This window comes from Leptidea sinapis, chromosome 1 (assembly GCF_905404315.1).
Source record: "Leptidea sinapis chromosome 1, ilLepSina1.1, whole genome shotgun sequence".
Taxonomy (NCBI): domain Eukaryota; kingdom Metazoa; phylum Arthropoda; class Insecta; order Lepidoptera; family Pieridae; genus Leptidea; species Leptidea sinapis.
Window position 1 is genome coordinate 6,547,059 of NC_066265.1, and position 24,830 is coordinate 6,571,888.

Here is a 24,830-nt window from a genome sequence, read left to right on the forward strand (position 1 = left end):
ACAAAACAAATGTGTTACTAAATTTAAAAGAATTGTAATTAATAAACGTTTGTGTGTAAAAGGTTTTTATAACATAAATGATTTTTTTACTCATACCACAGGTTGGGAATGAAGCGGACATCCTCAGGCTCTTTAATTATATCATATAAATCTATAAATCATATAAATATATAAATCTTTATTGTACATAATACATTGTAATCCATATTTTTATAAATAAAGCCCGTTGAGTTTCTTGTGCCCATTCTTCTCAGTTCTGAGGCAGTAAATTTTGAATGGATGCTAGTATTTCACGTTCAATAAGTGATTTTGAATGTTGTTTGAATTGAAAATATTTGAATTTTTAATTTGAATGAAGATTTGGAGACAGCTCCCAAGCTTTGGTAGGCTGTTATCATCTAAAATTTGAAATAATTTGTAAGGAACCAATTGTGCAGGAACAGTTGGAAAGGATTTATGTTTCTTAATTAATCTATGCAAGTGTCAAACTTTTTTTTTAAAGAAATGTTTTTTTTTCGGTATGTGCAACGTATGCAATAAGCCATCTTAATTTTAATATGAATTGTATAAAGATCAGGCGTAACGAAACTTAACTGAATGACTGGTTTCTGTTTTGCAGCTTTTAATTCTTTAAACATCTTCTCTTTACGAGATCGTAAACCCAACTGATTCTGAAGCAAATCCCACATACCACTAATATTTGTTCATCATTAATGATAAACAATATCAGGTTTATAACAGGAGTAAAATTATGCCACGAGTAAGGGCAAGCACCTATCAAAAGAGACAAAACGAAGTAATACATAATAATATAGTAAAATAAAATACAGAAATAAAGTATAACTTAATATCATAGTAACTATAATATAAATTATAGATAGTCTATATCGGTGATCTTAGTTCTCTGTCGGATCACCTCATTTCTAATTCCATAGCAAGTTGAGCAACTTTGAATGTTATAAATGATTAATATATTTCATTTCTGTTTAGGTCCTCGGGATGTTAAGCTAAAAGGCGATAAAGGGGAAAGAGGAGAAAAGGTAATAAAAAGCCAGGTGTAAGAAACTATTAAATATATCAAACCTAATGATGCTTTAGTTTTATTAACTATAATTCCAGCTCTTGGAACTGTTTATGTACGTAGAATGTTCGATGAATGTAATATAACTTTATTGAATAAAAAAGAAATGGAGTGATTAAAGAAACGCAATATAACATAATTCAGTTGAATAGATTTTGAGTTAATGTTTACATTAAATCTATTTATCATTATTAACACTATTAAAAACTCTTTGAGTAATAATTATTGAGTAGAAAACTCAATAATTATTACTTTATAATCTCTTAAAATTTCATTAATTATTGTAATTGTATATTGTAGGATTTTTTTAGGTATAGCTTTACGTTGGTCACATTAAATGTAGCAGTAATTATTGATTGTTTTAGATTATAATATTATAAAACGAAACCACTAAAATATTTGCATGTCTGTCAATATGAAACATGTCCCTACTCTTAAATTTGTTACAACTTTACTTGTGAATGTTTCTGGCAAATAAAGAACTTTGACTTTAAAACAGACATCTTTAAACTACTAAACGAATATACGTGGAGTAGTCTTCCTTCTTGGTGATCGTTTCTTCACTTACATTTTATCCTAATAAAATATCTTGTTGAGTTCGTATTGCGGCATGTATCTGCTGAGGTCGTATTTTGATGCGTTATGACTCAGATTATATTGTTACTTTTATGCTGCCGTTGCATGTTTTTGGTTCAGAGCTCAGTACAATAACAATATTCTTAGAGCTCATTGTGGATACGTGTTCAAATTAATCGAACGTCTTAATCCCAGTAAAGTTTTCATTCTTCTCGGTCAATTCGCTCTTGTCAGTGTACGTGATTGTCAAGAAGTTTCAATAGGGGCAGATGTAATTCCTGTTAATTCCAATAAATTTGTTTATTAGGGGGAAAAGGGAACACGCGGTATTGAAGGACCTCAGGGCTTTCCTGGAAACGACGGCAAGGCTGGCGAACGCGGAGATATTGGACCGTCGGGACTACCTGGCACACAGGGGCCTGTGGGATTAACGGGCCCTAAAGGAGAAAAGGGTGATTCAGGGCCTCCGGGGCCGGTAGCTATTTCTAGAGATGAAGCTATCATTATGACAAAGGTAGTTGTTTAATTATATAATGACATACTGTTGTAATCCGATTAGAAATGTTCTCTTTACAATAATATAGCACTTAAGGATTTACATAAATATATGATGATTTAATACGTACGTCATAGAAATATTATTTTTTCATGCCATTATATTTTCCTACAATTAATATATTGCATGGTTATATGTTTACATTTCTACATTGAAAACTCCATCGAGGTTTATCTTGTATTGGACGTGAACAATTTGTTCCAATTAATATGAGAAGAAAAAACTTTAAGCCATTTCGTTATTGCACATGAGGAAATATCAGATAATGGGCTTTTTAGTTTCTTATGGAAATGTAATTCAGAAAACATGTATATAATATAATATGTATTACAAATATTATAATAATTTAAACAAAATAAAAAATAACTCTAAAATAGTCGAATTACGGGAAATAGTCACTTACGGGATATTTGCCTCAATGAATACTTTATACCAGAATCGGGCAAAAGCTCGACGCAACATAGACTGAAAGCAATTAGCTTATATATAGGTTTGTGTAAATTTCATTTGAATTCAAGTTCCAATACTGAGATTACCAAGCGATGAGCAAGGGTAGAGAGAGATGTTTTCTTTATTTAGAGCATTGGGAAACGAAGCCATCAGGTTCAAATCAAAACTCATCATTACCAAACAAGAAATTTAAAACATCTTAGGGTTTGGACATAAAATTTCATTGCACTATATTTTGTCTATACTCTGAAAGTGATTACCACTTTCAGCTTTTATTTGCGTATTTATTCTTATTAAAACATTCCTAAAACGCCAGCAAAGTACCTGTTATTCTTCTGGTGGTGCAAGAAATTATACAAGGTGCTGGTCCATTTTAATATGAAATACAATATAATTTTGAAATATCAACCAACATATTCATTAGGCAACGACTATAGAGTTTGTGATAAAATATTAGATAATGCTTAATATTAATAATAAGTTATTCACAAATAAATGCCTACCAACTAAACATAGTTACAGTTAACACTTTAGCTTCATAAAATTTTACATATTATATATTTTAAACTATTTCAACTATTTTTATTTTAAGTTGAATTTTAATTTTAAACTGATTGTATATTTTATAGGTATGCACAGAAATTATATTGAAATTATTAAACCTCCGGTCAAGTGTGCTTCAAATTTGAAATAAGTGTACAATAAACATTTGCCTTACTAATTAAATTGGCTTTATTTAATACGTATATAGATATACAATATATATAGATACGCAAGCTAATCTATACTAATATTATAAAGCTGCAGTGTTTGTTTGTTTGTTTGTTTGAACGCGCTAATCTCTGGTACTACTGGTCCGATTTGAATTATTCTTTCAGTGTTGGGTAGTCCATTTATCGAGGAAGGCTATAGGCTATGTTTTTTTTTTCAAAATTAGGGATCCGTAATAACATTGCTATTTTGTAACACAAGGTGCAAAATCGAAAACCAAAGTTTGCGTGCGCTGCAAAAACTATTGACAATAGAACAAAATGATGTACAGGCTATAATATAGGCAATATTTTATTACTTATAAAACTATCGCGTGAATTATACTTTATATGGCAAAACAACGTTTGCCGGGTCAGCTAGTATAATAATAAAACTGTACTGTACTTAAACAATTTGTTTCTTAAAGTGATAACCCCAAAAACAAAAATTTATAAACTCGAATTCGAAAACCCAAACGGTTATCTCAGTTGGTAAGAGCGCTCGGACGGAACCCGAGAGGCGCGGTTTCGAGTCCCGCATCGTTAAAATTTTTTTGTTACAAATTTAATTTCTGTACTGTACTTTATATTATGTTATTTGATAAATATTTACATTCAGGGTGACAAAGGTGAGCCTGGACCAAGAGGAAAGCGTGGCCACCCGGGCGCCCCTGGTCCCAGGGGCCCGCCAGGGGTCCCCGGGCCCCCAGGAGAACCTGGCACGAATGGACTATCTGGCGATATTGGGCTTCCAGGATGGACAGTATGAATTCTAATCTTATTACTCATTTTAAACGTGAAACTTTTATTACATCGCCTCAAGTTGTTTCGCCCATATATCGCATGTCGCATTACATTCGGCTGCGAAACTCCACGGCTGATTGTAGCAGGGCTGAAGTTGTGTAATTAATTTCTAATACTGCTATCAAGTCAGTTTGGCCACGCGGTCTAAGGCGCCATATTTAAGCTGCCTAACACTGACCAAGTCTTTTAATCACATTATTTACTTTCGATTATTATGCTGATATTAATGTTCATTCATAATTTGTGAAATAAATTTTCATTTCATAAGATCACACAATAGGTTTTTTAGAGAAAGTAGCTGAGCAAATAGCTCTTCTATTGGGAAGTGCGAACAGCTGATCATGGAAATCTGCAACACGATTATAGATGTGTGTAGGTTGTAACCTTTATGGTGAGAGTATGCTTGAGGCTTGAAGCCATATCGTTTCTAAAAGACTGCAGACGGTTGATTTAACAAAGGGGTTCTGTAAAGCAACAAGTTTATTGTAAGTCATGTTATGAACTGCTTGGTTCTCATGCGCTTGAGAAATGTCTCAACGTATCGCTGGTGACAACTAAACAGTCTTTCATACATAATGAATTTCAAGCAGTATATTTTTTGTAATGTACATTAAATTTTATGGGGTTTTACCTCTTAGGGTCCCCCGGGTGTAGCTGGTCAACCTGGAGCTCAAGGTCCAAAGGGTGAGAAGGGAGATCCAGGTCTTACGAAAGCAGAACTGGACAAGGTAATTTGTACTATAATTTTTTTTATTGTTAAGTATTATTTAATAGTTATCACTACCTTAGAATACTTATTATACCATTATAATTACACTATTATTATAAAGAATAATATGTTGCCTTTAAGGATGCAAGTGTTGTTAAAATAAATAAATAGTAGGAGATTATAATATAAAAGTTTTTTTTTTATTATTTGTATAAAATAATTGTGGTCTAGCCTATGGGGAGAATACTACGTTAACTAAGTTAGTTATTTGAATGTATTGTTATTGATTTTATAGAATTTTAACAATTATAAGTTTTGAAGATAGTAAATTACAATTTACCTGTAGATTTTTTTTTAATTTTTCAACAAATGGGAATATAAAAGTCTTTGTTAACATATAGATTAAAGGTGAAAAAGGCGACAGAGGTTTGGATGGCACTCCGGGGACTCCTGGAAAGGATGGACCAAGAGGTCCCCCGGGTCCCCCGGGCTCCTTGACAGGCAATGTGCAGTACGTCTCTGTACCGGGACCACCCGGGCCTCCGGGGCCTCCCGGGCCAGCAATTGCTATCGCTAATGAACACCCAATGGACACTTTGACTGATAGCCCGGGGATTAATCGACACGAACCGACTGCGGGTGAGAATGAGCATAATTTATAGAATGAGACGAATACGGACGGCTCTGCCCCAGAGATTTTTCATTATTTACGGGTCAATAAGATAAATTCCTGTAATAAGTTCCGAGTAATGCTTAGGTTGGGAATTTCTTTTCGAATTTTGAATTATTTTTGTATGTGGTTTATCTATCTCTGTGCACTGGCAATGGCAAAAACTATATGTGTATTATGTATGTCATGTTTGAACAATAAAATCATATTACTAATATGTTATTTTTAACTCACCTTTCATGGGATGTAATATTTCTGGTTATTGTTTTCCCCGATCAGAATTTGATCCATGAAAAATTGTATATAAGTTGGGTTGGGTTTATTGTATAGATATCTCTAAATATTATTAAAAATTGAAATATCATTAGATATAAAGTAGATTTCTATATGTGCAAATAATTTTTCAAATTGCCGAACCAGGTAGCTTTTGAGATTATCGCTCAAAACTAATGAAATAAAAATAAAATATTTGTTTAATAGTAGCGTTGAATAATATATTATTTACCTAATTTATTAGGTACATCAATCTGTATAGATATTTAAGTTTTTTTTATCCACACTTTTTATTGAGGCCCAAAAAATACAAATTGATATATATCTTCTTCTTTGCCTGGGCCTTTCCCATTTCATTTGGGGTCGGCCCTCCGTATCTTTTGTCTCCATGTGGCTTGGCCCTGGATCGTCTCTTTTTTGATTTAGACTAATTCTGATTCGGGATCTTCCCATATATGGCAGCAATTAAAAAAATTATGATCCACTTTTTGTTTTAGGGAAATCAAGAGACGCATTACAAATTTTGAGGAGCTTAAACCATTACATGTCTCGACAAGGCCAATACGGTAAGAAAATAATAAAGGAAAAGTCTATGTTATATCATATAGGAAACAAATTTATTAATATAAGTTGGTAATCGAGGATACTATAGTCCATTCTGATTAGGTTTACCATCCATTCGGATTGATCCGGATTGTCTGGACTTTTAAATTCTAGTCCGGATTTTGTTCAGCCTCAGCTATAAAACAACATAATCTATATATATTTTTTTCATGATAATAAGGGACGAGACGAGCAGAACGTTCAGCTCATGGTAATTTATACGCCCTGCCCATTACAATGCAGTGTCGCTCATGATTCTGAGAAAAACCCAAAAATTCTGAGCGGTACTACAATTCGCTCGTCACCTTGAGACATAAGATGTAAAGTCTAATTTGCCCAGTAATTTCACTAGCTATAGCACCCTTCAGACCGACACACAGTAATGTTTACACATTACTGCTGATAAGTAAAACATTTCAAAGGACAAGACGGTTGAACTAACCACATTGAGTGCAACTAGTTAGAAATTGAGTTGGGGAATTGTTTCATGCTGATTAGGAAGCATTTAATTCAGTCAGCTTAGGTAACTCGTGGCTTGGAGATTTAACACGTCTCCAGCGTGAATAATAACATGAGCGGGCTTGCATGAAAATCCCGAGATTTAGTTTACATAATATATTCTATGTTTTCAAATATTTTCCTACCATTGTTGATTTTACGTCGTAAAAATATATGCTAAAGGAATACCAACGGTCAAAAGTAGGTTCCGTATCTCTAAAGGGAATAAAAGGAATTGCTATAGGATCACTTTATAGAGCTAGTTTTTTTTTCAAGACGCTAGCAGTAAGTAATTAAGGTAAAGTTTTATAAGTATATTATGAAACTATTATGCAATATTGCTCTTTCACTCCAAATAGCTTTTGTGCGCGAGCTACTGGCGTGATAAGGAAACCGAGGGTGTAATGATTAATTTGTAGAAATTCGTAGTGAAAATGGAAAAATAAATTTATGGCCAATGCCTTTGGTAGCATACTGCATACTTCAAAATCACTATCTAAATAAAATGTTAATCGTTATTTAGGTAAATATTATCTTTAATTAAAGCTATAATTCCATAAATGGGGATTTATAATTTATATTTCAAAAGATTTGAAGGTTTTTTTTTTATTTCATCTACATTGTATATTGTCTATATTGTCATAAATAAATAGATACGTCATACAGTGACTGTTATCTCGTGAGCTGTTTCTTCAACAATCTCTATCACATGTAGAATAAAATCTAAGTTGGAAAGTTTAAATTTGTCACCCGTTTGAGAAAATGTTCTATGCAGCTAACAACGTCATAAAATTTAAATGGCGATTCAGCTGTGTACGTGTTGTGAGATTTTGCGTTCCAACTTGAATTTCTCTAGCCAACATAAGCTGATAGATATATTCAGATATTGTGATGTTTGAGGGGTGACACATTCACTATATCATGCTTCCTAGAATAGCTAGCGTACCTCTGAAGGAAAAAAGATCCATTATAAGATCAATTTGTTGCCCGTGAGTCCATCTGTTACTCCGGATCACATCAAATTGAAACCAAAACGAAGTTATTATATCTCGGTCTATACAATCTATAAAAATCGAGCTACTAAATCATAACAATCAAACGATACATAACGTACGAATCCATCGCTGCGCTAGTCTAGAATTTTTAAGTGGCATTAAATTTTTAAGAAATTTGTTGAAATAACCACAGTGTCGAATAGAAGTACTCAATTTACAATTACAATGGAAAACTATTTACATTAACTTAACATTCAAATATAGAATTATTTTAAAAAAGGAAGTTATCAAAAAAAAATATCATATTCAGCACTATCAAATATTTTCGAAAAATATAGAAAAAAACATAAGTACAAAATAGAATTTACTCATGGTTTAAAAAATAGCGTTCAAATAACACAACTAAAACTGAAAAAAAAATTTATGAACGATCCGGGACTCGAACCCGTGCATTTGTGTTATTTATCCCAGAAGTGAGGGTTATCACTATAAAAACATAACAAAGCATTTAAATTATTAATGTATTCACAGCTGACTTTTCTGATCCAGTGGACCCCCTGAGTGACTTTGATGAAGAGGAAGACGGAAGAACTATCATTGGCACGATTCTTTTTAAAACCACAGACTCTTTACTACGGGTAAGATTTCTTAACAGTTACTAAATATTACGAAAGAATTGTTTTCTCTTTCAATTTTATTAATATTATAATTTAATCGTTCATGTAAGTTTGATATTACATTGCAAAATATTGATGATTTGCCTTGAGTGGCCAACTGTAAGCCCTATGTAACCCTAGTACTTATATGAACGTTAGTTTCTCTAATAGTACGGATGAAACCCCGTTACACATTCTCTCTGAATGTGATCCTTTAATGCATAACCGTAGCATCTCATTGGGAAGATCAATTCTTCAATCACTTGAGACACGTCAGCGCACTGCAAAAATATAATAAAATTCATGAAAATAGTCAAAGTTAGCAGAGACTAGAATTGATCACATTGGTAACAGTGACACAGGACTACTATGAACTGTACTAAATCCCCTTTACCCACTATAACTATAACCATTAGAATAGAATAGAATAACCATAGACAGTGACAATAACATGGCATATTGCAACAACACTTGGTAAACTTCATGAAGCCACATCAGTTTGTAAAGGGGTGTATGTAGGGGGGTAAATATCTATTAATAAACTTACTAAAAATGAAGCTGAAGCAGAAGCTAATATATAAGAATCGTAAAAAAAATACAAAGTTGTCTCATTTAATTTAACATTTTTCAATTTGTTGTACAGTTGGGAACAAAAAGTCCAAGAGGCACGCTGGCTTATGTCATTCAGGAACAAGCTTTGCTGGTACGAGTAAACAACGGATGGCAGTATGTGGCTGTAAGTGAATTGAATTGCTTTTTAAATTCTTTTCTTTTACTGGTACTTTCATATATTTTCCTTGCTGAATAAAATACTTTCAGAAGGATTAAAATGTAAATAAGATAATTATAATATCGAATCACATATTCATGACTTTTACTAAGTCTGCAGATATTTTAGGTTTTTTTTTATTGTTATTGATAAAAATATCAAATTTTATTTATTTTAATAACATTATGTTTATGGAGGAGGCGGACATACGAGCGTACGGGTCACCAGGATGTTATGTAATCACCGCCGCCCATATTTTATTGCAACACCAGATGAAGAAGGACGCGCTTTTTATGGGGTTACCCATATGGTATCGTCCTGGGAACAGCGCACAAGGAAGCTCATTCCACAGCTTGGCTGTACGTGGAAGAAAGTTCCTTGAAAACCACACTGTGGAGGAACGCCACGCAACTAGGTGGCTATGAAAGTAATGCTATGCTACTCGTTGTCAATATGAACTAAGTGGGACTTGAATCTATTTCTTGAATTATTAACAGAATTTTGAAGCCTTTCGATCACATGATCTTAAAACAAAAAGCACTATTTCCTCTTCTCTGGACATTTCGATCTCGATGTTGTTCAAACATTAATTTTGATGTTAGTTGGACAATTAATGATAACTTGTAAGCATGGTCTACGGCGCTCGTTTGGCGCTATTGGTTTGTTCCCTCGAACATTGTATTTGCTTTAGATGCGTAACTCTTAGCAAAATTTTCGTATTAAAACTGTGTCGTTATTCAGTATGTTTAATCTGGAAATCACTGAAACCTAGGTGTTAGTAATTTTGAGTCTTTACGGTCTTATTCCTCTACGGAATCCTAGAAGGATATGTTTTCTGTCAGAAGTTTTGATTGGTCGAACCGGAATTTTTATTTCATGAGTCAAGTTCTGTCGAACATAGACAAATATTAATAAATAAATCTTTTTTTATACATATGTCGGCTCAGGCTGGATAATAAAACTTTACGCACAAACAAATTAACAATTACATAGTCCTAATGATTGCGAAACTGAAGTGGCAGTGGGCAGGGTACATACTTCGACGGAGAGATGGCCATTGGGGCAGTAAAGTCCTCAAATGGCGACCACGTACCGGAAGCCGCAGTATTGGTAGGCCCGCCACAAGATGGACCGACGATCTGGTCAAGATCGCCGAAATACACTGGATGAGGGCAGCGCAGGATCGAGCGTCGTAAGTAAATCCCAGCCCAACATTTCTATCAGTAAAGTTATAGTTTGTTGAAAGGTTTTTCTAAAGGTAGTCATGTCGTATGTGCCTGGTGACATCGTGGAACCAAAGCCAATTTGAAACAACACTATAATACTCAAACAAAATAATTGCATCTAATATACAAAACCAATATAAAACAGTTATAACACGACATTAGTAAATTCACAAACCACGTGTTAAATGTAGTAATTTCAGCTCTAACTCGCCCAGTCGTAATGCGGTTTCAATATGTAGTTAATTTGGAATCGTGGCTAGATAATTAGAGTGGCAGTTTGAAATAGTGCTGCCTGAAATGAAAATAATTGTTGTACGATGCTAATATTCACAAACTTTTCTCATTAAGGTGATAAAATAACCAAAATTGTAACCTTATTTACAATCCAAATTACAGAAAAGGCCTCACGAATAAAATGAAAGCGCACAAAAACAGATCATTACACCAAATACCCAGTGTATTTATATTGGTAAACAAAATAGTTGAAATAAAGACTAAAATTCCTATTTCATAAATAAATTTAAAGGAAGTTGTTTTGAAGGTTTAATACTTAAGGTGAATTGGGGATTGAAAATTATGTGATTGAAATCAAGATAATAAAGTCGTCACCTGTATTGTTAATGCCCCTGGCACATAAGAAACGATGACATCCATCGTAATCGTGGTGGATGTTGTCGTAAAAATTATTCAAAAATATGTAGAAGCTAACGAGCTAAGACTTCACCATCATGGGAACGCCGAGGCTATCCAGCACCTCGACAACACGAACTTAGTGAGAAGACTCAAAAGAACTAAACCTTTTGTGTTATATAGTATATTACAGTGAATAGTGAAACGAACATATTGTACTAAGTGTAAAGAACACAAGACCATAGTGTCTTCGCCTTCATGGAGACAATAGGGATAGTGCTAAGCAACACTCTCTTAGTATCAAGAGAATGAGAAGATCTGCCTTGTAATGGGCTGGGCGTATCACTCACATCTTGCTCGTAATTAAAAAAAAATACAAATCCTACTAATATTATAAACGCGAAAGTTTTGTAAGAATATATGGATGTATGTTTTTGTTACTCTTTCACAAAAAACTACTGAATGGATTTAAGTGAAACTTTACAATATAATAGCTAACATATCAGAATAACACATAGGCTCTAATTTATCAAGATTTAGTATGAATTATCCAAAATATAACGAGTGTCAAGTAAATAGGTAAACATTTGCCATCTGCGCCGCAAAAACGAGTTATAAATTTACATATACTGCAAAAATGCAATGCGTAATGGAAATGCTTATCTTAAGAAGTCCCACAAAAAGCCCATGACAGCATATTTCTATCTTTTATGTGTAAGCCATTATCGCCAAGATAGTGAACCATTAATGCAATGAAATTTATTTGTTTATTTCTAACGCACATTTGGTAGTAACAAATTGATTGATTGGACAAATATTTCAATAATTATGACGATGACGATAAGCAACCGAGTGCGCGATATTATGTTGCGATCCGGTGGCGGGCGAACGGGATGGGCGCGCAGGCGGTCGGACGACTTCGGGTGGGTTAATTGTTAATTTTAAATGTCTGCAGTTCACATTAAAAGTTGCTTTTTCAATTACTATCAACAAATTGCAGGGTCAAACCTGAAAAGTAGCAGGCATATATTTGGGCACACCATGTTTTCCCACGGCCAGCTCTACGTGGCATGCTTACTCGATTTTAATCAAAAATTTGTATGAATATGCTGATCGAATAAAATCGTTTAACTTAGTTTATGGCAGTTTATTGCAATTTGCAGTACTTTTGCATTAGCATCAATCACAATATACATTTATACCTATTTATCCTTACAAACAATAGCTCCAGTATACATACCTACATTACACAATATAGTTGTTCAAGCACTTATAACTGGAGAACGGCTGGACTGATTTTCATGATTTTTAATTTGTTGGATTTGTCTCCATTCCGAATAGCAGAATAATATAAAAAGATTGAAATATTGATAAGAAAAATTTAACAAAATTCGACAAACAATTGCGTATTTTTATACAATCTAATTAATTAATCTAATTCTAGTTACGATTATTGTTATTTTGGAATCGGTGTCCTTCCACCGTGACCAGCTCTCGCCTCTCGTCTCCGCACGACTCAAGCACATCTCACCTATAACTACGTGTATATATGTAGTTACAAACCTATCTTGATGACACCGACTCCAAAAATTACAACAATCGTAACTAGAATTAGATTAATTAATTAGATTGTACAAACATACGCAATTATTTTTTTACTTTTCGTTGCATATTATATCTATTGTTTTGGAATAGTATTTTTGAAGTCGGTTGTTTATTTGTATTATTTTTTATTTTTTTATTTTAAGTAAATTAACTAACTAACTAACAATTTGTCTAAATATGTGTAGATATACTACATTTTTCAATGCAGCAATGAACGTAAGCGCTTTGCAATTTGATTACAGACAGTTAGAAATTCTGCCACAGATCGCACATACAGCTCACAGAATACCTTTATTTATTTACGGTGTGTGTGGATGCTGCAGCTTCTGTACTCAATAATTTTTGTTTTGTATTCATTTACATTTACTTTTTTGACTTACTCGTGTAAGGCATTGACTATATGACGTTTATACTCATAATATACTCATATTTGTTGCATCACTTTACATTAAATTTTGATTAAAAAGAGTAGCAATGAGTTTCTTGCGACTTCTTCTCATTAGCTCAACCCCTTACGCAGTAGCGGTAGATTCAATAAGACAATTTTTTTTTGATATCCTTAAGTGTCATTTCCTTGACCTACAAGAATTAAGTGATTTTAATTTTGATTTTGACATCTCACTTACGGGCTAAAGAGAATGAACGAAGGGAAATCCTCTCAAATTAGGAATCGCAATCAAAATTTTGACTGATATAAAAACATGAATAAATTTATGAACTTAACATATAAAATACTAGTGCTGACCCGGCACACGTTGTCTTGCCACATAAATTAAGGACCCCGGGCATTGTATTAATAAAATTGTCATACTCAATTAATTTTTTCTATTGTAAATATGTAGGTATTTCTAAGTCAAAAAAATATAGGTTCCGGATAAGTTATCACCAATAAACATTAACTAAAACCTTCTCCGAAACACACTGCATCTTTTAGTATAAGGATTATTCCACTCGATTCAGTAGCTTTCGCAGTATTAAACGAAGGCAAAACCTGCCCTCCATTTATTATGATATAATATATCACACACATGAAACATTTCACGTTAAGTCATAATGCAGGGGCAGTACAATGAGATCAGGGACTTTTAGCGTTAAGTCATGACTTCATTTATAGTACGGCTACTATCAACTCGGTACACTCCTAATACCTTTATAATGCATGCAATGCACGCAATGTGTAATGTACAAGCAATGGTTTATCTATAGCACGAATCTAATATTTATAACAAATCGTTAGCCATTGCTACAATTGGCTGCTGTGGATTTCTATATGATCGGTCTTCTTAATACAGTGCCTAAAATGATTCGCCCGTTTTTTAAGCGTTTATTTTGTGACACTCAGGTCAAATTGTAACTGTAACCTATTGGAAATCTATACAATTTTCAATTTTAATAGATATAAATCATTTATTTGTTGAAAAGAGTTATTTAATACAATCTAATTGCAAATTGAAATATATGGACGTATATTTTCTATTCATTAAACATATTGTATTTTTAAGCAATTATATGGTTCATTTCAATACAAAACTGTAGAAATATTAATTATAATGCTGAACAATTAAGTTTCATTCCACACGGATACATCAAAATATAATTTTAATTGAGTTTCTATTTTTAAATGCTAGTTTTACCGCAACGCTGTTTATTTATTAACATTCAGTCAATGTTACCTCCACATTGAATTTTATACTTTTACAACTTTTCTACGCTAAACTTATTGATAAAATTATTTCAATTTACGTTTTCTACATAAAGTTATAAGCTTACGTAAATCTTTAATATTGTCTTATATTAAAAGCGCCCTTATTTTATGTACTTAAATAAGCGGAAATTTATTTCAAAGATCCTCCTTCATCATAAGAGGAAAATGGTAAATTTAAAATTCAGCTCAGCTCCTTAAGATAGATGGTGTAGTAATGACAGAGCTTCACGTTGTCTGCAAACTTTATGAGAATATGTTTTTGGGATTATCATTTTGAATGCGTTTTGTTAGTGATGGAGATGAAACGATTTGGATCATTGGTGTGTGTGATAAAGATCATTCATTTTGTTTAACTTTAAATTTCGCTAGTTCGGCTGCCAGTCAGCCTACTAATACTGTGTGTATACTGATGACAGTATGAGTAAATTCTTATCCAGAAGACATACAGGAAAACTGTCATCAGAGTTCAAAGTTCTTTATTTGAAAGAAAGATTTACAGATAATGATGTTATAAATTTAAGACTAGGCACATGTTTCGTCTTGACAGACATTTTATAATTAATATTATAAGCGAATATAAATTAAAAATTGGTATATTCAAGTTGGTTAACGCAAAGTTATACATAAAAATCTACTACAATGTCATATTTTCATTAAATTAATAAAATGTTAAAAGTGATACTTTACCAAAAATAATCACTTAAAATTATAATAATGAAAATAAGATTGGTGCCAGTAACCAACTCGTTTGATAATATTTGTGTATTGAGTAAAAATAATATTTTTTAATAGCATCTGTCTACATCGTAACACTGTCTCCTCTCTTATTTCTTGGTAATATGGCACTTATATAGCATGACAGTTGTTTTGGTACAAAATGGTTCTAATGTGTGTACTTAACTTGAAGTCTTGTAGGATCACGAGATGGAACAAAGAACAGTCGCCAAATCGAGTGAATAAATTAAATTATTCTTAACAAGCTTCTAGTACGATGTCATAAAGGCCATAGTCGCCAAGGGCCATATAAAGCCATAAACGAACCACAGCTCTAACAATTTTTTTGAATTATTTGATCTTTATTGTGAAAATTTGGCTTATCTAGTTATTTATTCATCAAGCGCGAGTTGTTCATATAAATGAGCCATTTTGATGAAAATATTTTTAATGCGGATCGACTCAGTTTGAAGAAAAAATTTGAGCAGCAAAAGTTAGTGAATTTTAAATAAAATGTTTTTTTCATACTAAATGCCACTTCCTGCAAAATATGTGAATCGCAGTCGATACTTACTCATGGAATATGACAATTTATTTTTTCTCTGGACGTCCATGCTCTTACGAGTTTAAAAAATCGGGGGCTGCCCTGCAAGTTCGTCACTGTACTCGTATACCATAAGACCATTTTATCGTTAAATTATATTACTTTTACGGATGGTCTTCCATTATTCAAGCAATTTTTAAGACGAATTCACGTCAAAATCGCACGAAATAAAGACATTATCCTTTTTTGAAGTCGGATGAAAATACGAGTGTCATTTGTTAAATACGCTACCGCGACCGGTGTGATTCAAATAAAATTCTTACCAATGTCTTTTACATCAATTTGATATGGACACCTATAATATGTCACCTACTAAATGTGTACGTACATACGTCATGTCTTTCAAAGGTCAAATTTTCTAGGTTTCGCTTTTGTGTTACCAGATAGCATGGGCGACACTTATTATGATCAGATGATTCACAACTTTTTCTGGATCCTTATTCTATTATGAAAGATGAAAATATTTCAAGAAATAATCTTTTATAAAATTTCCTTCATTAGGTACTTTATTTATCATGAATAATATAAAAGTTATTAAAAGGCTGCCAGGTTTGTGTACCTTAGAGAATACTTCGTTAAAACTACAAAAAGTATAATATTCTACTGTCCGAGATAACATTAGAAAAATTTATGAAATAAAAAGGTAAAAGTCTTCTGTATTCTCTTTGGGGAGCTGAGCACATCTTGTTACACGGCAAGGTATGCCTTGTAATATAAAACGTATCTGGAAGAAAACTGTTTTTCCCGAGAGCATTGATATAACACAAATATTGAACCGCAGACTGTACGGGTTTGATATTGGCGAAGAGATTTTTCTTTTAGTTTAGATTAACAATTAACTTCTTGTCTGATATTCGTTGTTCGTTCTTAATAAATGAGCTACGTTAATCTCACATTATTTATATATGTTTAAATGGCAGCTGTTTGTGCTCAAAGTACTGCTTAAGTAATCCAAAAAATAAGAAATTCTATTTTGTGAACTTTCTTCGTCATTATGACTGTCAATGTCCAGTTAGCATTATATGATTTATTTATTGAAAAGACCAACAGCATAAATATTACAAATTAGTCTTAAAAATTAGTGTACATATAATAGCCAATTACGGGTCTCTCTATATAAACAAAATAAACTAATGAGTTTTCAACTTAATTTACTTTAACATAATAATATATATAGTTTAAACATTAAAAGAATTATATTATGCGTATGAATGCGAATTTAATATATATATCTATTATTATATTATGTTATAATCGGTTATAGTGTTTATTGTATGTTTGGATGTGTATGTGTGCGTGTGTTAATGTACCTATTTGATCGTTTTATATTGCTCCAGTAATCTATGATATCCAGAACTGCCAACATAATCGAGAATGTAAACTGTGATAGACACTGTAAAGATATTTCACATACAACGTTATTTCATCTGATTTTTTTTTATGATAATAAGGGACGAGATGAGCAGGACGTTCAGCTGATGGTAATTGATACGCCCTACCCATTACAATGCAGTGCCGCTCAGGATTCTTGAAAAACTCAAAAATTCTGAGCGGCACCACAATTGCGCTCGTCACCTTGAGACTAAGATGTTAAGTCTCATTTACCCAGTAATTTCACTAGCTACGGCGCCCTTCAGACCGAAACACAGTAATGCTTACACATTACTGCTTCACGGCAGAAATAGGCGCCGTTGTGGTACCCATAATCTAGCCGGCATCCGGTGCAAAGGAGCCTCCCACTGGTAAAATTGTAACAATGTCTACAACTGCATTATGTTAGATTTATTAATTAACTGGTTGTCTGCTTTTAAGTGTAAATTTAAATATTATTTAAGTGTACTTAGTGAAACTATTTAAGGGGACATCCTTGTGTCCATATTTCTATTATTACTTTATCTACTTAATCTACTTAATAAACATAAGTTTAAGGATGTATCTGTATTTGTTTCCAAATAAATAATTAAATAAATAACATAATTGAAAAATTCTTTAAACAAACTAGACTGATGTATTTAATAACGCACGATAGGCCTTGTCACGTTTTCAATTATTTATTACTAAGTTACTATCGATTATTTATCGTTCATACCAAAGTTTGTTCCGATACGGCGCTGTCTAACATTTATATATTTACACAAATAAAATTTAAAAACAATTTTCGATGCAGTATTCGCAACGCGAGAGGCGTTCCGTGCGAGCGCTCTTCCAACTGAGCCTACCTTTCGTGTGAAGTATCGTTGACATCTCAAGTCGATTACCTAATATGCAAACATTGGGATTGAGCTAACTGTAAAGTAGTCCTGTAGATGAAGCCACAACCCGAGAGTTGTACAAGACATACAAGATTTATCAACGATACGTCACTCGAACGGTTGGCTCAGTTGGATGAGTAATCGCACGGAACGCGAGAGGTCGCGGGTTCGAGTCCCGCATCGTTCATAAATTTTGTTTTCAAATTTGATTTGTTAATTAATTCCAGAAGTGAGGGTTTTCACTTAAAAAAAATATCAATTTTATATTTATTTCTAGGTATACTAGAAAACATCAATTTCTCTTAATTGCTACATCGTTAATTGCTGCAGTCGATAAGATCTACATACAACAGTAATACGCTTGTTAAGAGTTTTATGTTTTATGTGCATCATTATATGATATCATAGTTTTATTCTATCATCAGTATTCCTAGATAAATGGAAATTAAAATATTTCATACAGTAAATAATGTGTGAACCTTTTGATAATTCGAATACCTACCAACAATAATAACTAAACCTACTTACCATGACAAAACAAACAAGTGCATTCTATGCAATTTATTCGCATCATTAAATTTTGCATAAAGGTAGAAGAAATTACATATTGATTTTGTTTACCAACAGATGGGGACGTTACTGGCAATACACAGTTCACCAGTCGGCGGCCCTACCCGAACACCGCAGCAGAATATTCTAGAGACTTCCAGTTTAGTACATCACAAGAATCCCGCGGGAGGCGGCCCAGTGGTATGTATCTGAATTATATAATCCGGAACATCTTAATATAGAATTGGTTGAAACTGTAGTTATATAATATGTGGGTTATATCACAACGAGGTAGCTAACATTTACCTGATTTAGTAACCTAAATTATTAGACACTTGATGTTTATTTGTGATTAGTATAATATTATATTCCAAAGCCAATATTTTTATGTATTTTAATAAATTATAATTCAAAATGTACAAGATATGTAGAACAAGTAATGTAACTCAATTTAATCTCAACTTATTCTTTTATTCAGTTACTACTGGAAAATTGAATTTATTGTTTGTCGTTTTTTGGAAATCTGTTTATTGTCTTGTATCTTCATTTGCTTTAATAGAAGATTGTTAATCTTTAAGTAATATCTCGTTGAGTTTTTTTACCTTGGACGTTAAGAATGTACATTTCTCCCATCGTGCTCAGAATATGTACCCTGAGCTGACGCCGGTGCTACACCGTTTATTCTGGCACTTATACTGAAAAGGTGAAGTCAACCTTTCTATCCGATTACAAAAAAAGTTATCAGTTCAGATTCGACTAACTACAGGCCTATCACTTTTATCTCCCTGCTCTCCACAATCATTGAAAGCGTAGCTGTTGATCAACAACAGTAAGATTTTCACAGGACATTTTGTAGAAAGATAACAAATAAACATTCGTCTCACCAAATGGAAAGTTACCACGGCCACCCATTATCTCTTGCACAATAGCATTTAAAAGGCCTTATCCAGCTCTAAAGGTAACCAACAATTACTTTTACATACTTTTATAATGGTATCTTCGACCATTTTGGTTGTTACAACAAGAAGGCCCGTCCTTTAGTTTTTTTTCTAATAACGTTCAATCAAGCCTAAATAATAAATTATGATTCGCGCGAGAAATCTAAAATAGTTTTTACCATATTAGTTATTTTTAAGGTCACAATATTAAATTAACCATATTTGTATAATGTTTAGATTTTGACCATGTTTTAATTTACGATTTAACATAACTTACATAAAAAAAATGAACAAAAAAACAACCGACTTCAAAAACATTATTCCAAAACAATAGATATAATTATGCACTAAAAGTATGAAAATAATTGCGTTTATTTGTACAATTTTATTAATTAATCTCATTCTAGTAACGACAATTGTTATTATTGGAATCTCCTCCTTTTTTGAAGTCGGAATGAAAAAACCTTTCATTTAATAAGTATTTCCTCATAACGTAACTCATAATGAAACTCGTATCCTGATTTGAATAAATAATGAATGATGTATAATACATGATGTTATGATATGCATGGTATGATTATTATAATACATGAAATTGTGTGTTATTTAGTACTCTATGTCGTGTGAGACTCACCTGTAATTTTACTGAAACAGCTTCGTCTGGCCGCGTTGAATGAACCTCACACAGGAGATATGCACGGCGTAAGCAGTACCAATTACGAGTGCCATAGACAAGCTCAGAGAGCCGGCTTGGATGGCACTTTCCGAGCCTTCATATCTTCAAGGTAATACCGCCCTTATGTTGATCTATTTTAGACTGTAGTCGCTCATAGTCTACAATAGACGAGACGTAGCAAACAAAGTCGACATAGCGATTTAATGAATGTAAGAGATTTGTGCTCGAAAGCTTATAAATATTCATGGAATGTTCTGGTTCGTTCGGTCTTTTTTGTGAGCGTAATTTGGTTAACAATTAGGTTAGATTGGCCCTTATTACTTATAAATTAGAGATGTTAAAATATTCTCATTACATTTTGATACTAAGACCCTGTAATCATAATTGTCGGAACCTTACGAGAACCTTCTATACATTTGTAGTTTTACTTCAATTATAAAGAAATAAAAATAACTAAATTTAGTGACTAATATATGTTGATGTCTCCTTTTATTTTAATTTAAAATAGATAATATATTACCGGATTGATTGTACGTGTTAACTCAGTAGTGAAATCAATTAAAAAAATAATTAATGTGTAGGTTTTATATTACTTATCAATCTTAATTCACTTTTGGAAAATAATTACACTTATGTCATCACAGTACCACTCCCATAAATTACAATTACATAAATTCACAACAATATATCACGTAACCAGTGAACGTTTGTTGTGAATTATATATTTTGTTATTATTTTATCAAACTCAACATAATATGATTAGACAACAACAACAATAAATTAAATAAATCGGGAAATCTTTATATATATAATTCTTCTGTGAGTGTATGTCACTGAACTCCTCCTAGACGGCTGGACCGATTTGGATGAAATTTTTTGTGTGAGATCAAGGGGATTCGAGGATGGTTTAGATTCACAATTGAACTACCTCCTAAACGGCTGGACCGATTTTGATGATATTTTTGTGTGTTCCAGTGAATTTGAGATTGGTGTGTGTCTTCAGGTGGATTCGAGAATGGTTTAGATTCACAATTAAACTACCTCCTAAACGGCTGGACCGATTTTGATGATTTTTTTGTTTGTTTCAGTGAATTTGAGATTGGTTTAGATTCTCAATTCCGTCCATATAATATAATTCTCTCCGTCCATATAAATAACAACTCTTAACGGCTGGACAGATTTTGCAAATTTAAGACGTGTGTACAGGACAACGTCTGTTGGGTCCACTAGTAAATATATATGTAAAGGTTATTGTGTGTGACCTGAGACTTCACACAGCTGTCAATCGCCTACAATAAATGTGTGTGTGAAAAATGTGTTATTGTCCGACACTAATCCTAATATTTTCAATGTCTGCACATTCTTTGCCATACTACCTTACTTGCATAATATATTGGCAGTGATGCGTCAATTTAAGACACTAGCCTACCGAAACAAGAACCCAAATCGTGCGCCTACAAAAGTCCGTTGAGTGTTGTCACACAGTGTTCAATCCATCGCTACTTGACAGTTGTTACAATAAAATAAGAAATGTAGAAAAGACTAGCTGATCCAGCAAACGTTGTATTGCCAATTAAGGTAATAAAAAAATCAAAAATTCAAATATTTGGGGTATAAAAATAGATTACGACCGATTCTCACACCTACCAAATATATAGTACATAAAATGTATCTTACTACAATTATTATTGTATTCGATTGCCATCATATCATTATTAAAAACAGGGGTTGATCGTAGAAAGTTGAAAAATTGAAGTTGTATGTATTTTTCAATGCTGAATCATAATAAAATAAAAATATAACGAATTGTTAAGAAAATATTTAGGGGTTACCCTAATCAAATAAGAATATGAAAAATAGATGTTGGCCGATTCTTAGACCTACGCGATATGCACACAAAAATTCATACAAATCGGTTTCGCCGTTTCCGAGGAGTTTGGTAACAAACACAGGAATACGAGAATGTTATATATTAGATGTTACATCATAACTAATACTAATACTAAATAATATTTCATTTTTTCTATGGTATAATTGTAAATTACAAGTATTTCAAGTCTGTAAAAATAATTTTGCAATTTTTTATCTGTTGACTAAAACAACCTAAGTCCGGCGACCATGTTGTCCATTGTGCGTGACGTCACATTATATGAAACAACTGTTGTATATCTTTTCTCGATCGTTGATAGTTAAATAAAAAATCTCATTAGCGTTTTATCTTATCATTACTTACAGAATGTTCCATAATGATGTTATAGACAATTGGTTTATTGAGGTGAATTTTATATTTTTTTTTATTTTTTTTTTTATCATTAAGGTTAAGTAGATCTACCTGTGTGTTCATTAAATGTCGCACTTGTTACGTCACACTGTATACAACAAGTATGGGTCCGGTTAAGTAACTGAGTAACATAATAATGTTGTAAGAGTTAATGCTACAGGGAACTAAATGCAAGCCGAAGCCTTCCTGTGGTAAACTAGATTATAGGACCTTCGAATTTCCTGTGGGAAATAATTCCAGCAAAATTACGAGCACTCACAAATGAAAATCGTAAAGGTGGTTTCGATAGATTTCCGGATGATGTGATTTCATATTTATTGTGACTACAGATAATATTAATAATTGATTTTATGGAAACTATTTAGTATCTCCTTCAAACAATATTTACCCAGCCCTTTATCATCATTTATACGTCCAGATAGACTATGACAGCTATAAACGTCGCAAAAAAATTGTATGTAGAACTAACCTCTATTTTGAGAAATTCAAACTTCACACTTAACTATTATTCCTGGCCTGTTTTTATTCGGTGTCTACCAAGAGAGAGTCTATTATTAGTCTATATCTGGACATATTAATTATCTAATAAGGTTCAGCCAATAAATAGTCCGGAATAACAAAAAACCTCTTTATTGTAAACGTATAATCATACAATTACGATAGAATGGTCAATGCATTTTATCTAAAGGCTCTATTACTCTTACCAGGGTTCAAACAATCGACTCGATAGTGAGCTGGGTGGATCGAGAAATACCAGTTGTGAACACAAGAGGTGACGTCCTGTTCAACTCCTGGGGTGAGATGTTTGACGGATCGGGAGCGTTGTTTGCGCATGCGCCTCGGATATACAGCTACAACGGCAAGAATGTCCTTGTGGATCCAAGTTGGTATGTATATCTTAATAAGACGTGACTAAATAATGGTGTGCAAATATTGGGGTTGGGCAGGTTATTCACTGTAAAATAGATCCTGTAGATGAAGCCATAACCTGAGAGTTGAATAAAGCATACAAGATTTTATGACGATGCGTCACTCGAACGGTTAGTTCATTTGGGAGAGCACTGGCACCGAACGCCAGAGGTCGAGGGTTCGAGTCCTGCATCGTTCATAAAAAAAATTGTTTTCAAATTTTATTTTTCTTCGGCGGAGGACGGGTATTGCCCCTTACTCTAAGACTGGGTAACATCATTTAAGTCAAATTTAACGTTAGCAGTAACGCTGACTTTAACACAGACTGCGGAATGTGTTGCACCATCGTATTCCTTGACTAAAGTTAAAAACTGAAATATCACGTCAATATTTGAATATTTATTGAAATCTTTTAATAGATCGCTCTATAGCTGATATTTCACATTAACAATAGCTTTAACCGGCAAAGATTGATCGGCTACGGTCACGGACTAGTAAAAAAACAAGGACTCCGCGCCGTGATATCAGCAAGTGAAGCCTTTATGCTAGTGTGTATGCAGTTACGGGGTATACCAGTTACTTTATTTTATTTTATTTTTTTATTTTATTTTATTTTACAACTTCAGAAAACTTACAGCTAGATACATATTAAAAATTAATCTATTATACAGCAGATAGCTATTTACAAGTTTTCACAAATAATAACAATTTATTGTGTATAGTCGTTTACCTACATTAAATATAATATTATATAACCTACCTTGCTTTATATAAAAAAAGTTTTTATTTACTTGACTTCTAAATTGAAATGGTGTCGTCTTGAATAAGTCAAGATCGTATTCACTATTAACTTCATTATAAAGTTTGCATGCTCTTATAAGAAAACTGTTCTGTCTATAATTACATTTTGCTGATTGTATTTCTAGTAGGTTGCCCCGCCTTTGGGAGCTGACAGTGGTTGGTTACACAATTTCTTCTCCCTTAAATAATCATATATCCACAAATACTTTAAAATTATTGTTTTTACACTTTTTCACAACGCACGTTGGCATTTTTTAAATATTTTATTGCGACGCAAACTGATTTGTCACAGACGATGGCGAATCTGATAATGGCAGCCGATCGGCTTGTATTAGTGTAACGCATGCAGCGTTGGGCTGTGTACGTTTACCGGCTTGTTTTGGTGCCTCACTCTTATGTAAGATGACACGGAGTCCTTATTTTTTTAATCGTCCGTGGCTACGGTTAATAGTTTTGGCGCCATCTTAAAATTGTTAAATGGTGGAACTCATATTTTGCTTAACCGGTAGGTACTTTAAAATATTTTTATTGCTAAAGCTAGTTGGTGCAA

At 32.9% G+C, this 24,830-nt stretch overlaps 1 protein-coding gene across 1 annotated transcript in view; it reads left to right on the forward strand.

The window, feature by feature from the left end:
* LOC126968052 (collagen alpha-1(V) chain) overlaps positions 1-24,830 on the forward strand; it is a 111,913-nt gene that overhangs the window by 74,407 nt on the left and 12,676 nt on the right. The window contains exons 10-20 of the mRNA XM_050812879.1: positions 991-1,040; positions 1,965-2,171; positions 4,032-4,175; positions 4,855-4,944; positions 5,327-5,564; positions 6,366-6,434; positions 8,496-8,602; positions 9,264-9,356; positions 18,753-18,875; positions 20,267-20,397; positions 23,278-23,457. Coding sequence (XP_050668836.1) covers positions 991-1,040; positions 1,965-2,171; positions 4,032-4,175; positions 4,855-4,944; positions 5,327-5,564; positions 6,366-6,434; positions 8,496-8,602; positions 9,264-9,356; positions 18,753-18,875; positions 20,267-20,397; positions 23,278-23,457 — 1,432 coding nt within the window. The remainder of the gene's footprint in view (positions 1-990; positions 1,041-1,964; positions 2,172-4,031; positions 4,176-4,854; positions 4,945-5,326; positions 5,565-6,365; positions 6,435-8,495; positions 8,603-9,263; positions 9,357-18,752; positions 18,876-20,266; positions 20,398-23,277; positions 23,458-24,830) is intronic.